Raw genomic sequence first — 15796 nt, forward strand, 5'->3', positions numbered from 1 at the left:
GTGCCAAAGGCCAAATATGCCGCAACCGCTCACTCCAGTCGGAGATAGATGAAACCTGTGGTTGCTCAAGAGGAACTTCGGGAATAGGAACAAAGTCCTGGCCAAACACAACACGAAAAGGGGTGAATCCAGTGCTGCTATGTACAGAATTATTATAAGCCACTTCCGCATGCGGCAACAAGTCCACCCAATCATCTTGCTGGTAATTGATGAAACAACGTAAATATTGTTCTAGAACAGAATTAGTCCTCTCGCAAGCCCCATTAGTCTGAGGGTGGTGGGCGGAGCTTAGACTCTGGGCGGAGCCAATGCGTTTAAGAAATTCCTTCCAGAAGACGGAGGTGAATTGGACGCCCCTATCAGAAATTATGCGGTCAGGCACGCCATGCAAACGGTAAACATGAGAAATGAAAAGTTTAGCGAGCGCCTTCGCAGAAGGGATCTTAGGGCAATGTATGAAATGAACTTGCTTGGAAAACTAGTCTGTAACCACCCATATGACCGTGTGCCCCTGGCTTTCAGGAAGTTCGACAATGAAATCCATAGAAATCTCCTTCCAGGGGGCGACAGGCCGAGACACAGTCTGGAGTAAACCCTGCGGTTTCCCCGGCGGGCGCTTAGCGGCTGCACAAACAGGACAGCTGGCAACATAAAGTTCAATGTCCTTCTTCAAAGATGGCCACCAAAACTGTCGTTTCACAAGATGCAGCGTCTTCACAAAGCCAAAGTGCCCCGCCAACTTGGAATCATGTGCCCGTTGGAGAACCATGAGACGAAGAGATGCAGGGATGTAAAGTTTCGCTCCAATCCATGGCAATTCGTCTCTCATCGTGCATTCACCTTGATGCTGCTGGAACCAATCATCCTGAGGAAGGGCCTTTTTGAGGTCGGAAAGGAAATCTTGAGACACGTCCATCTTAGTGTGTGTCTGTTGCCTAGTAACAACAGGAGCAGCGAGGCTGGATGCGGGAACTACGGGTTGTACAATGCTAAGCTTAGAACAATTGTACTGAGGGAGTCTGGACAAAGCATCAGCCATGAAATTCTTCCCCCCTGGGATGTACTTAAGTGTGAAATTAAAACGATTGAAATGCTGAGCCCAGCGCATCTGCTTAGGGGAGAGTCGCCTGGGAGTCCTCAAAGCTTCCAAGTTCTTATGGTCAGTCCATACCTCAAATGGGTGCTTAGCGCCCTCCAGGAAGTGGCGCCATGTGGCCAAAGCCCAATGTACAGCAAATGCTTCTTTCTCCCAGATTGCCCAACGTCTCTCTGTCTCTGTGAGTTTGCGAGAGGTGTAGGCACAAGGTTGTAGATTACCTTGGTCATTAGTCTGAAGCAAAACGGCTCCCACTGCCACGTTGCTGGCATCAGCTTGAACGACAAAAGGCTTGTCCATATCTGGATACTTCAGAACTGGCTCTTCGGCAAAAAGTCTCTTCAACTTCTCAAACGCAGCTTGACACTCCATGGTCCAATTCAACGGTTTGCTAGGTTGAGGTTTCGGCCCACCTTTGGACTTCAACATATTAGTGATGGAAAGTGCAATTTTGGCAAAAGAAGGGATGAACTGATGGTAGAAATTAGCAAAACCCAAAAAATTCTGTAATTGCCTCCGTGTGCGGGCGCCTCCCACTCAGTGACTGCCTTGACCTTAGCGGGGTCCATTTCCACCCCTGCGGGTGAGATACGATACCCAAGGTAGTCTATCTTCTCGTGGTGAAATTCACATTTGGATAACTTGGCATAAAGTTCCGCGGCTTGGAGTTTCTTCAGGACAGTGCGGACCAACTTGACGTGTTCTTCATATGTCTGTGTGTAAATAAGGATATCATCTAAATATACGATAACGCCCTTGTAAAGGTGGTCATGCAAAATCTCATTAATTAGTTGCATGAAAACTGCAGGTGCCCCCTGTAGGCCAAAAGGCATTACACGGAACTGGAAGCAACCCAGGGGGCAGTTGAAAGCAGTCTTCCATTCATCTCCCTCCTTTATTCGGACTCTATAGTATGCCTCCCTTAAGTCCAGTTTAGTAAAAATGCGGCCTTTTCCCAGTTGGGCCAGCATGTCCTTCATCAGAGGCAAAGGGTAGAGATTATGAGAAGAGATTGAATTAAGGTTCTTAAAATTAACACATAAGCGCAGAGAGCCATCTTTCTTCTCCCTGAATAGTACAGGGGCCGCCACCTTGGGTCTGGCTGGTTCAATGAAACCCCTTTGTAAGTTTTTGTCAATAAACTTCCTCATTTCCTCCACCTCTCTGGGCGACATAGAATAAATTTGGGGTTTTGGAAGCAGCACTCCAGGCAAAATTTCGATGGAGCAGTCAGTGCTTCTGTGGGGTGGAAGCTTATCCGAAGATTTTTCACTAAAAAACCCCTTTAGGTCCCAATATTCTTTCGGAATCTTTTCCTCCCCCTCAATTTTCTCCTGGCCCCTGGCGGCCAATGCATGGCTGGATCCACCAGGCTCAGGGGCGTTGGCATCCACGTCTGGGGCTGTGCTGGTCCGGATGCGCAGCCACCCCTCCCTCCAATTAATGCGAGGGTTCCATTTACGAAGCCAGGGGAGTCCCAAAATAAGGGGTCTGTCCATCCCAGGTGCCACAATAAAAGAGATCAATTCCACATGCGTGACCATTTTCATCTCTAGAGGTTCAGTGTAGAAATGGGCTGGGCCTCCTCCTGCAATGGATCCATCGATTTGGCAAAAAACAATAGGGGTTTTCAAAGTCCTCAATTTTAAGTTTCTCAACCATTGCAGGATTAATCATACATCTAGAATAGCCCGAATTGAGTAGAGCGGAAAGCCGCTCCGTCTCCCCCCCAGATGGCACCTTTAACTCAATTGGGATCAACATGGGGCCTTTATGTGAACTCACGCACTGAGGCGAGCCGTCGTCATCAGAGGAGCTGGTGGTCACGTCCGCTCCCTCCTCCATCTCCGGCTGGAAACACTGGGGGGTATTTTCAGCAGCGAGCACAGCTCCCTTCTTTTTCCCCAGGGCCTTGCTTGCCTTCCCTTTCCTCTTGGTAGGGGTTTGGGCGGGCGGAGGAAGTTTAACGCGGCAATTCATGGTGCGATGGCCTCCTTTTCCACAACGGAGGCACATGAAAGGCTTGTCTTTGCTGGTGGAGCTTCCCTTCCCTTCACCCCTGATGCGGAATGGGGCCCTTTGAGCTGGGGGGGGGGTGATCTCTCTGATTTTTCCCCTTTCACACATTGAAATCTAACCAAGTCTCTCTCAACATCTGCTGTATTTTCATAGCAAGCATACAACTCACTTAGGAAGGTGTTAGGAATGTTAACGCATTGTTGGTAAATGTCCTCATTTAATCCCAATGCAAACTGATCCTGAACATCTTCAGCCACTGGGTTATTTCCCTGTTTTAGGGCCATAACATTCACCTTCCCTCGTTTCTCAATCAGCGGGTCATCAAACTTCCTAAGTGCAGCCATAAAGTCATTAAAATTCCTCAGGATAGGGGAATTACATTGGTGTAAGCTCACCATCCAAACGGCCGCTTTTTCTTCCAAAGAAAGTGAAACTATTTGCACCTTCATCTCATCAGATTCTAAACCTTGGCCATATTTTTCCATGTAGTTGCAAATCTGCATGACCAAAAGACCCAACCTCTTCGTATCACCGTTATATTTTACTGGTAAGGGAGGGACTTTTGCACTTCTTCGTCTTCTGGGGGACCCCCCTACTCTGGCAGCAGCCCTGGCTGGGGGGGGGAGGCTGTTTCTGGGTTTGCTTGCTCCCATCCCCCCTCGGCCTCTTCACCCTCCCTAAATTTATGCAAAGAGTACCTTTGTTTAAATTCTTCTGTTTGCTCTCTTTCCATCTCCCTCTCTCGGGAACTCCGCTCGGTCATAGTTTCTTCCCAGTCTGCTGGTTTTTTCCTTTGTTTCCGTCTGGTAACTCCTGTATCCAGATTCTCATAATCCTCATAATCCTCTTTTTGCCCCACTCCCAAAGTCCATCGGGGCTGAACTGCAGGCTTCTCTATCCTTAGGCCAGCTAGCCTTTCAGGTAAAGTTGGTTCTGCAGTTTCTCTTTCAGTCTCCTCATCATCGCTCGCTTGCAATGACATTTTCTCCGTTCCTTCTTGTGAGTACACCCCCACAGTAGGTTGAAAACTCCTGGTGGGGTGTGAGTGAGTTTTCGCTTACTGTCAGCACTCCTCCATTGAATAATTAGGAAAGAAAACCACGAGACTCCATTGATAGAAATCAAGTGTACTTTTACTAATTATAAATGATTAGAAGCGTAGCAAAGCGAAAACTGATTATTTAGGCGCGAAAGCAAATGATATATAGAATAACCCATTCCCCTCCCCTTGGCATCCCAGTTACAGTCCAATCATAATTCTCCCAAGTGTCAGGTGTGAGATAACTTCGAAAGGCATCACCCAGATGGAATGTCGGTGCCGTTGGCCTTGGCGGGAAACTTCCTCCGCATGTGCAGTAAGACAGGCAGCAGAAACTCCAGAATCTTCCTCCAGCACAATTAGTATTCCCCTCCCAAATACCATGCCCCCCCTCCCCGTTTCAATGGCAGCCGAAGCAGCAGCAAATCAGAGGCTGACAGGTGCAATCTATGAAGTAAGACTATTAAACTTACAATATCTACAGCATTTAAAGAAAACATATACAAGATGGTTTATAGATGGCACCTCTCCCCAACGAGGTTAGCCAAAATGTTTCCTGGGTTATCTCCACTGTGTTGGAAATGTGGAAGAAGGGATGGCACATTCTACCATATTTGGTGGTGTTGTACTGAGGCCACAAAATACTGGAGAAGGATTCAAAAATGCCTAAAAGAGGTTACTGGGGCAAGCATGGAATGGAAACCCGATAATTTTTTACTAAGCATACAACCAGAAAACATGAGTAAATCTATATGGTATTTGAGCCTACATATAATTGTGGCTGCAAGAATAACCTATGCACAATTTTGGAAATCTACTACCATACCGCCGGAAGATGCCATAATTAAAAAGATCTATGAATGTGCAGAAATGGACAGAATGACGGGTTGGCTGAGGGACAAAGGAGAAACAGAACATTATCTTAGCTGGAACCTATGGTATATGTGGGCGACAAGGAGAACAGCAGGGACTTAAAACGGGGAAAGTTAAATAGCAGTTGTTAACAATGGGAACTAAAAGTGAACATGGGTATTATAATAGATCCCTGAACTTTGTAACGAGAAGATGTTGCTTAGAGACTAAACAATGAGGAAGGAAAAAAAAGTTGGGCTGTGAATGACTGTCACCGCGGGGGGGGGGGGAAGGGGGGGTTGTATGTTTAAAACTGTATTTGTATGTTTTATCCGTAAAAAAATGTATAACTAATAAAGACTATTTTAAAAAAAAACCTGTCAGCCCTTCCGTGCACAGTGCGTATAGCGCCTGCGCTCTGTTCCGCTGAGCAGCTGGAGTGTTGCGGAGGCTTGCGGAAGTGTCATTTGACGCTACAATGCATGCGTGCGCCGTGCACGTGCACATAGGTGACGCCGGGGCCATTCCAACCATACTGGTTGGAACGGAATCCGCAACCCACCACTGCTTAAATGGATATTATTGGGTACGTCTGATTTCAAATATAGTATTGAAATTAAAATTTAAAATGGTCTCAAACACAGGATGAGTATGGGCATGAACACACTCATACTCATGAGACGAAATCCAAGAAGAAACAGCTTGGTTGCACAAAGATCTCTTTGATAAACTGAAAGACAAAAAGGTTAAGTACAAAGAATGGAAATAGAAACACATAACTAAGGCAGAATATTAGCAGATAGCCTGAATCTGCAAAGATGAGGTTAGGAAAGCAAAGGCTTAGACTAAACAAAAAATTGCAAGAAAAGTCAAAGATAATTAAAAAAAGTTTCTTTCAACATATAAATAACAAAAAAAACTCATTCTTTGTATTGGTTTTCATGCAAAAAGAAACTATAGCCCAACCTACCAATAACATAATTTCTAGACAGACTAGAAATAAAAATAAAAATATGGTAAGCAAGAAAATGGTTAAGAGAATACCTGTCTGACCTTGATGAATATAAATCACCGGGATCTGATGGATTACATCCCAGAGTTCTGAAGGAGCTAGCAGATGTTATCTCAGAACCATTGAATCATATCTTTAAAACATCTTGGAGCACCAGGGGACTACCAGAGGATTGGAAAAGTGTTATTGTGGTTCCCATATTCAAAAAAGAAAATAAAACAGAACAGGGAAATTACAGACCAGTTAACATCAATACCTGGGAAGATACTGGAAAAAATAATTAAAAAACAGTTCTGTGAACATTTTCTGTGTTTCCCTGAAAATAAGACCCAGTCCTATTTTCTTTTGGCCCTTAAATAAGCACTCTGGCTTATTTTGGGGGAGGACTTATTTTTTGATGTGCAAGAGGCGGTGAGCACAGGGGCTGACGGGAGTGGGAGAGCAGCTACCACTGGCCTTGCCCTGTCTGTCCCACTGTCTGCTTGCCCACAGCCACGACGGGCCAAACACTCAGCACACCTCGGCCTCTACCTGCCCTGCCTGCTGCTGGGACACTTCTTGACTGCATGCTTCTGGCTGCTAAGGGACTGCCCATGCTGCTGCTGACTTTGTGGGGGCTTTTTGCTCTCCTGGCAGGTAGAGGCCAGGACATGCAGAGAGCTTGGCCTCAATTGAGGCTCCCTGGGGTGGAGCTTGCAACCCAGCGCTTGAGAGGGTCTTGGAGGGGAAAGCCCCTTTACGCAACCTAGCCTCTGCATGGGGGGAAGGAGAAAGCTCCTTCCCACCATGCAGACAGCTGGTTGAGAATTGGGCAGTCTACTGAACTGTTCCCCAGCTGGACACGCAACTCCAGCTGGAAGGGGTCTCATTTGAGCTACTGAGCACCAGCCTGCATGTTTATTTGGGGCTGCAGGCTCTGGGCTACAGCCCCGGCTCTGGTGGGTGCTGCATCTCTCATGCCAGCTGTGCATGAGGTAGCTCCAGCGGGAGGTAGCAGAGAATGCTGGGTAACAACTGGGCTTAGCAGTGAGCTGGGCTGGAGAGAAGGCAAGGTGGCTGCAGAACCACTGTAGGTGACCAGGGGCAATGTTCCCTCTAATTTTTTTTCAGTGTGAGTGGAAAAGTATAGTGTTTGAGCAGCACATTTTCATACCTGAGCACCTGGATTTTTTTCATAGATGTCACCCAAGACAACGAAATTAGTGTTATTTGAAACTCAATTCTACCATGTAAATATCCATTAAGTAAAGAAATCTCCCTATACAGGTAGTCCTCAATCTACGACAATAATTGAGCCCAAAGTTTCTATTGCTAAATGAGACATTTGTTAAGTGAGTTTTGCCCCATTTTACAACCTTTCTTGCTACAGTTAAGTGAATCACTGCGGTTAAATCAGTAACCTGGTTGTTAAGTCAGTCTGACTTTCCTACTGACTTTCCTTGGCAGATGGTTGCAAAAGGTGACCCCAGGACACTGCAACCGTCATAAATATGAGGCAGTTGCCAAAGATCCAAATTTTGATCCTATGACCATGGGGATGCTGCAATGATCATGTGTGAAGAACAGCTGTAATTCACTTTTTTCAGTGCTGATGTAGCTTTAGTCATTAAGTGAACTGTTGTAAGTTGAGGACTATACTTTCCCCCTTACTATCCAATAGTCTGCAGTGATTTAGCAAGTTATGAATAAATTACCAACTGATGTAGATTAGCAATTGGAGCACTTAAAGAAGCAAACAAAGAGGGGAGAGGAAGGAAGGGAGGAAGGAAAGAAGGGAGAGGGAGAGAGAAACAGAAACAGAGGGAGAGACAAAAAAGGAAAGAGGAGAAAGAGAAAAAGAAAGGGGAGAGGAGGGTGGGAGGATAAGAAAAAGAGGCAGAAAAAAGAAAGAGAGAGAAAGAGGAAAGGAAGAAAGAAGGAAGGAAGGAAGGAAGGAAAGAAAAAAGGAAGAAAAAAGGAAGAAAGAAAAGAGGAGAGTAGAGAAGGAATAGAGGCCAAAAAAGCAAACAAGGAAAAGTAGGGAAAAAACTTTCACTGGAAAACACTATTTTTCCATCAGTGCAAAACTTTCCTAAACAAGGTTAATTTTCTGGATTTTGACTTTCCGGTCCAGGTTGACCAAGAAGCCTTTATTTTCTTTTTCTAAAATCAAATAAAATCTGCAGAGCACCAGCACGCCATATGAAAAAGAATTTGTATTTGCAAGTAGGTTGATCACCAATCCATGACAAATAAGCTGAAATGCAATATTTAAAACATTCTTACTAAACAGCAGTCTGCCTTCGCTGGATGGCTTGGATCTCTCGCTGACTCTCCATGAAAGCACCGAGATAGAAACAGCCCTCCTGTGCGACATTGACAGTAGAGAGATGGGGGAGGGGTGCCTCGCCCTCTCCTGGGGAGCCCTGTCTGGGGAAGAACCCCCCTCCTCCGGCCTCGGGACCGTCGGTTTCTCCGACGGGTCTCCCCCCCTCCTCTGCCCCCGACCGACTTCCTTTTCTGGGCTTTTTGCAAATGAGCCGGACGCAGCCGAATCTCTCTCTGTGTGTATGTGTGTGTGTGTGTGTGAGCGCGGGTTGCCCAATCCAGTTCCTCCCTCCGTAGTTTTGAACCTGGGAGGAACTGGTTTGGGCAACCCGAGAGCTCCGCCTGACACCCGAAGGGCTTTGCACGAAGAAACGCGGCTTGAGGCGCAAGGACGGTCCTGGCTGTGGGGCGCAGGCCCCTAAAATCCTCTCTTTGGTTCCCTCCTCCTCCCCCTCCTTCCACAGCCTGTGTGACGCCCTAGGCTGAGAGCTGCTGCTGCTGCACAGCTGAGGGAGGGAGAGCGAAAGCAGAGGCGGGGCGCCAAGCTTTGGTTAAGGCAGGCAAGGGAAACCGCGAGCCGAAAGGAAGTCTTGCTGGGAAGACGCGGCAGCAGGGCTTTAAAGGGCTCCCCCCTCCCCAGCCAGCCAGCCCACCCAGCCCATTCTTCCCCCGCCACAACTGTATCCAACAGGCCAAGTTGCTGGGAGGAGAAAGTTTGGGCTGCAGGACATGAGATTCCTCTGGGGAGGTCCTTTGCGGGAGGCCAGTTCTAGCCGCCTGCAAAGGACTTCCCCACGTTTGCTTTGGTAGAAATCTCTGCGCGGCAGTTAGAAACTTCTGCGCGGGGATTTCTTTCCATGTGCGCGGCTGCGCACGCGCGCACCTTAGAGGGAACAGTGACCAGGGGCATCCCCACACAAAAACCCTTTCAAACTACCTGTAACTTTCCAATGGATATATCTCTCTTCTCACACAGCATTGCCTGCAATTCTCATTACTCCCCTCCAGCAGTTTCTTTTTCTCTCACTCTCTCTCTCTCTCTCACACACACACAAACACACAGACAGACAGACATTTGATTGTGCTTGGCTTCTACTATGCCTGTAATTCTTGTTACTGTGAGAGATTGCATGTTGTGAAGAACAAAAAGCGAGATGGTGGGAGGGGGGTAGAGAAAGCAAGGCAGGAGCCCCACTGGCTTACCTGAAGGTACATTATATAGTGCATTATATATCTAATATATATATAATTGAACTATAAAATATTTTTATATTTCCTACTTCTTAAAGATATTTTAACCTACCTTTATTATTCTTATAAAAAATTAAATGGAATGAATATAGCTAATACTCCTTCTTATTATAGTCCTATTTTTCTCCAACAAAAATAACTCTTTGAGGTGGCCAAGGCTGAGAGAGAGTGACCTGCCCAAATTCACCCAGCTGACTTTTATGCTTAAACTGGGACTAGAACTCATAGTACCTGATTTCTAGCCTAGATGTGATGGTTCAGAGTAATGATCCCAACCACGTCAGAACTCTGAGATTGGAACTATTCTCAGAGATTCTCTTTATTGGGTACATCATATTGGCACATTCACATTTGAAGCCAACTCTAAATATTTCCCGGGGTTCAGTATAATTAAAAGAGTAAATGATTCCCTCTCCCCAAGTGTCACAGATCACATTGCCCAACTGGGTAAATGGCAGGTTCTTCAGGCACTCCTCTCCTTTCTTGCTCAGCACTTATTGAGATGACCTTGGCTCTACCAGCCTCTGCCTTTGTTATGTGTAGCACACTGTAGATACTGTAGCTTCCACACATATAGCCTAGAGTCTAGGATTTGTTTTACTTTGTAATGGGATTCCCCTTCTACTACTATGGGGCCAGGAACTATCCAAGGTACTGGTCTTAGCTCCAAACTTATTACTGGCTTCAATAAGCTGCTGTGGAAGACAGGATGCACTTTACCCAGTAAGCGGGGAAGTTTTAGCTCCACCATGACCAGGTTGATGACTTTCACTATTGCGAAGGGACCTCGGAACTTAGGACCTAGTTTCTTGCAAGGCAGTTTCCATTTTAAATATTTAGTTGAGAGGTAAACCTTTTCCCCAATGCGAAATGGTCTCTGAGGGGACTGCCTCATGGGCACACTACCTTTGGCTTTCACCGCTGCTCCAGGTCTCAGGCGCCTCCTGATGGCCAACCAGTCTCTCTGGTCCCTGCTCAGAGTCGGAACCCTGTCCTGGGTCCTCCACATCTTTCAGAGCCGACTCATAGGGCCCCTCGCTATCGGAGCCTGTTTGCAGGTCCAACGGCTCCTGCTGGGCCACAACAACTCTCTATGTCCTTTTTCATTCTTGGCCATCAAAACTGCCTCTTGGCCAGATGTAGGGCTTTCAAAAACCCAAAGTGTCCAGCTTGTTTGGCATTGTGGCTTATAAGGAAGGTATGTTGAAATGGTTACATAAACAACAACAACAATATAAATATTAGTATAAACAATACTAATGTAATGAATATTGTTGTAAACATTTTTATTACTATTTCCTAAAACTATTTGTACCTAGACAACACACTGTTTAATTGAAAATTGAATTTTTATGTTATAAAAAAAAAACCTTGCAAGCAAAATAAAAAGATGCTGAGAAATCCACGAACCAATCAATGGTCCCTCTGATTGAACCTATAGGAGAATGCAAAACACTGTCTCCTGTCCCAAATTACTGTCAAATCTTCAGCAGTAAAAATTCCATTCTCCTCTGAGTTTCATCAAAAGGGAAGAAAATACTTTGCTATTAACCTTCTTATCCATCCATCCATCCATCCCTCCCTCCCTCCCTATCTATCTATCTATCTATCTATCTATCTATCTATCTATCTATCTATCATCTATCTATCTATCTATCTATCTATCTATCTATCTATCTATCTATCTATCATCATCTATCTCTCTAGCCAAATCATTATTTCTCTATTAGAAAAGACTATGTGGAATAGGGCCTGGGAGATGGAGACTAGAGTTCCTACTAAGGGGAGAAAATTTGGTGAATTGCAGTAACACAAACAAAAATTCACTTCTTATTTCAAAAACCTGCTGCTGGGCCTGAGCTAAATTGGCTTAGCTACTGAACGATACTGTGAGATCAAACATGTCTGGAAATGATTTTGAATTGGTGAAGAGTTCTCATGTAGACTTTTTAGTCTTTGTGAGTTAAATTCATTTATTATGAATTTGTTTTATGTATTACATATGTTGTGAGTGATTCAGTGTCATTGTCAGGCCTGCAGTTATATCCCTTTTAGGATCTTTGGCCTGCCACACTCTCTCTTATTTCATTATGCTGTTTCATTAGTGTAGTAGTTGGGAGGGGGGATAGAAAGGAGTAGAATTGTGGAATGTGTTGTTGTCGTTCTTTTCTAGAAGTCCAAAGTCATCTTTTGTCTCCGCACCTCTGCATATGACCGGAACCAGCTTGGTGGAGATGCCAGCATGGAAGAAGATTGGACCCTGTGATGGATTTGTGGGTGTGGGGACAAGATCATGAACTTTCAACTGGGTGGGAATCCAATGTAACTTCCAGAATTGGGATTTTTCACAGATGTGCTAAGATGTCTGACTTATTAAATTGGAACTTTAAGGATAGTTTTGCCTTGGACTCTGATTTAATTCTGCATGATACTTGGAACGCTGACAGTCATTTTATCATGAATCAATCTTTATTAAGCAGAATGAAAAAATGATTTTTTAAAAATCTTTGGTCACTGCTATATTTATTCATATATGTAGGAATGAATATTGGCCAAATTACAATTCAAGCAGAAATTACCACAATTTTTTTCTGTTGCAAAATAGACCACCAAATAAAATTCACTAAACCTCTTTTTGTTTTTAAAGCAATTTGCAAGTTGCATTTTGAATATATGTAGAATGCAGAAGATTAGTAAAGAAATAAGACATTTTGGTCTTTATATGGAAAAGAAAAAGGATTTGTAGTAAGCACAAAGGATATGCAGAAAGGATACCAACATTCATTTATTAAACTCTATTCAAAGCTAAATGACAACTAATGTATAATGCATTTTTAAATCATTGGTTCCCAAGTTAGCATTGTTTATAAAAGAGTTTGGTTGATTCAGTCATTTTATTTTTAACAAAGAAGTTGTAAACTAGAGTTTACTACTATTCCATTATCAACTGGCTACAAAACTGGCTACAAAAGTAGGTATCAATGATACGATATCAGAAAGAGACTTATTTCACTTGGCTTCCTTTTGAAAGGACACCATAATTGAACTGTAGATGAATTGAAGATTGTCTTTTCATGAAGAAATTGTACGAAAACCAAAATGTAAGGCCTTACACACTACAAAGTTTGTGTAAATAGACTCATATAAAATAAGTCTAACTGCTAAGAAAGTAATGGATAAGGAGGAAATGTACAATGTTGAGATAGCAGTTCAAGAGGGAAGCAGCTGCTGCTAGCTTCATGTCATTCAACATTACCTGTTTATAATCTAGCTAGAGGAGAGGAAAGAAAATTATTTTCCAGGAAGCTGTGCTAGTTACACAATGGCTTAATTTTTGATTTTCATTCACAATTCATGTTGGCAAAAACACCAAATATGACAAGTAGCATAAAGTATGTTTCAAGCAGGGATCTCAAACCATACCAGTAATTGATTATATTTAAAAAGGCCAACAAATTGATCCTAGATGTCACCAAGATATACAACTATACCCTGAACAGTGGTGTGCTGTATGGTCAACATGATGGAGATAAAGATTTCATGCATTCCAATATAAAATATTTTTTCTTCTTGCACAAGAATTTTCACACAAATGCATTGATATGTCACCAGAAAACTGCTGCCCATTTGCACTTGAATTAAATTATGGAGTATGTGGCTAAATTAATCATGGTTGAATGGATGTTGGATCATATGGACTTGCCCAGCAGCGTTCCTTGAAAATATGAGGATGTCATTTGATGTCCCATGCACACTAAGACATACATACACTATGTATATTACCTTGGCTGCTTTCACCAAACTCTTTAACTATTGTACTGCTATTGTTGCAATACAGCATCTGTATATAAGAACATATAGGGTTGCTCTATGTTGGATCAATACTCGATTCATTTATTCCATTATTACTACCAACATTGAGGCCACTTGAAAACCAGTGTTTAGCATCGTTTTGAGATCAAAATGATCTCATGCCTTCACCTATTTTGGGAAGTTAATTAATTTCAATTTTATTTGAAATCTCTGCAAAGTTGGGTAGTTTGGATTATTGTTTTGTTTTTTAAGTAATCCAAAAATTTAATAAAATATTGACAATATGTTTATTTGCTCAACAGGAGCAAATGACCAAACTATCAAATTTAGACACCACCCATCTCACTATCCAACTCTGACACGGACACGTTTGCAGATGCAGATTTTTTAAAGCTGCTAGGAGGAAATCGTTTTAATAGTCAAAGACAAGATGGAGGCTGCTAATATCTCCAGTTACAACTATCAAAGAACGAACACTATAGAAGCCAGTCTATATACAAAATGAATCTGCTCTCCAATTTTCTTCCTCAGTGAGACAGATAAAAATTAAAATGATAGTACCAGTGAGGGTATTTTTTTTAATGTTAATGGCTTTACATGAATTTGTTTTCAAAATTATTTTAATGGCTCATGTAAGAAAAAAAAGTTTGTGATGTTTTAAATACTAAAAAAAGACAAAGGATTATAGAATACTGGCCAATCATATCAGGAAAGGTGCTAGGTTATATAATCCCAATTTGAAATCAAGATACTAGATAAGGAACAAATTGGGGATTATTATTTACTTCATCAAATGTGAAAGTGAAACAGATTACCTGCACTTCTCAGGCTACAGGTGAGTATAGACAATATATATAACTGTGAAATTAGTGAATGATATATTACAGCTTAACAAAGCATCCTAGGATGTTTAGTTGATATTATCCTACTAATTTCAAAAAGACTTATACTCCTAAATGTGTATAACAGATTTTAGTTAAATATACATAAAAGAACAATGATCATTCTCTACAGGACTGATTGATGAGGCATTATTTCGCCATCCATTGAGTGGACAGAAAACAAACTTTCCCAACGTGGTAGATGCCTTCTAAAATAAAAATTGAAGGGATCCGAATTTTCGAAATGAAGTCAGCTGTATTTCATATACCACCTAATATATTGTAATATATTACAGGTACCACATAAAGTAACTGTAAGCGTAAGTATAATATAATAAAAGTGTTACCTGTTGGTTATGTCCATTTTCAAGAATTGGCCTATGTCAATAAAAATGTCCATTTAATTAATCTGTGACCTAGGAGGGCAACAATCCCTTGGGGACGCACGAAAGACCTTTCCTAGCAGTCCCGTAGATGGAACTTCGCATACCTCAACAGCAAAGCGCGATCCAACAGCCCACGCAGGTTTTGCAGCAGAGTCTTGTGTCTGCAGGGGGCAGCATAGAGCAGGGGTGAAGCGAACGCACCATTCCCCGCCACCCTATGTGACGTCAAATGGGGGTCTCCAGGCAACTGGACTCCAAACAGCGCGGCTGCGCTTCCTTCGGCCTTGGTAGCGCGGAGGGCGATCAGCCAGGTTCGGGCAGCAACACCAGCCCTGAGGCGGCGGGGGGCGCGGCTGGCAGGACCCGTACAACTATGGCGCTACCGCTCCTGCCCGGGAACTCTTTCAACAGGAATGTAAGTATTGTTGAGTAAGATCCAGGGGCCACCGGGAGCTCTCTAAGTTTAGGTTTACAGAATGTTTTGCGGGGATACCTATGCACGTGTGTAAATTTCGTGCGTCAAACTAATTCTAAATGCCCAATAACTGCCGTCCAACCAGAGAAAGAATCTCTTCCCTTCAGAAGGCAGACTCAAACTCTGTCTTTGATCAGGTCTCAGATTATTTATAGGATTCGTCAGTGTGGTATAATCCCTGCTTGCTTCCTGGACCTGCACTATCTGGGTAAAAAAAGGCTAAACCTGATTATTGAGAATCCTTGGTAGAAATATGGGTGACGTAACAGGAGCTCTGCACCCAGGCGACAGAGAAGGTGGATGAATCAGTTTTATTTTCACTCTTCTTTCATTGCTAAAATTGGCAGAATAATTTATATATACACCCTGCCTTTCTTAGTGTGTAATGCTTTCTGATACAAAGACATGACTAAGTCTTATATAGAGAAGGATTTTACAACTCATTGGCAGTGCGGGTTAGAGATTTAGCCAACATCATTTCTTGGCTGCTACTCATCTATGCAGATATAAAAATATCTTACACTTTAAAAAGCCACATACTCTAGTAGTCCTATCCTTATTTAATATTTGAATTTAGCTGTGTAGCTGTCCACTTTTTCCTCTGTTTTTTTAGAGTCATAGTACAATGAAATGTTTCAGAAGTGTACCTTGATAGATTTTGCCTC

General features: G+C 43.2%; 1 protein-coding gene across 3 annotated transcripts in view; it reads left to right on the top strand.

Annotated features, from left to right (window-relative positions):
• The first annotated feature begins 14721 nt into the window (after positions 1 to 14721).
• Positions 14722 to 15796, top strand: part of EFHC2 (EF-hand domain containing 2) — a 99274-nt gene continuing 98199 nt past the window's right edge. For all 3 annotated transcript variants that reach the window (XR_015697534.1, XR_015697533.1, XM_014054286.2), the window contains exon 1: positions 14722 to 15071. Coding sequence is in view for 1 of the 3 variants with exons in the window: in XM_014054286.2 (XP_013909761.2) it covers positions 14886 to 15071 (186 nt within the window). In the remaining 2 variants the exon portion in view is untranslated. The remainder of the gene's footprint in view (positions 15072 to 15796) is intronic.

The sequence above is a fragment of the Thamnophis sirtalis genome, unplaced genomic scaffold, assembly GCF_051295495.1.
Source record: "Thamnophis sirtalis isolate CommonGarterSnake01/CBP01778 unplaced genomic scaffold, rThaSir2_p1.2 scaffold_8, whole genome shotgun sequence".
NCBI lineage: Eukaryota > Metazoa > Chordata > Lepidosauria > Squamata > Natricidae > Thamnophis > Thamnophis sirtalis.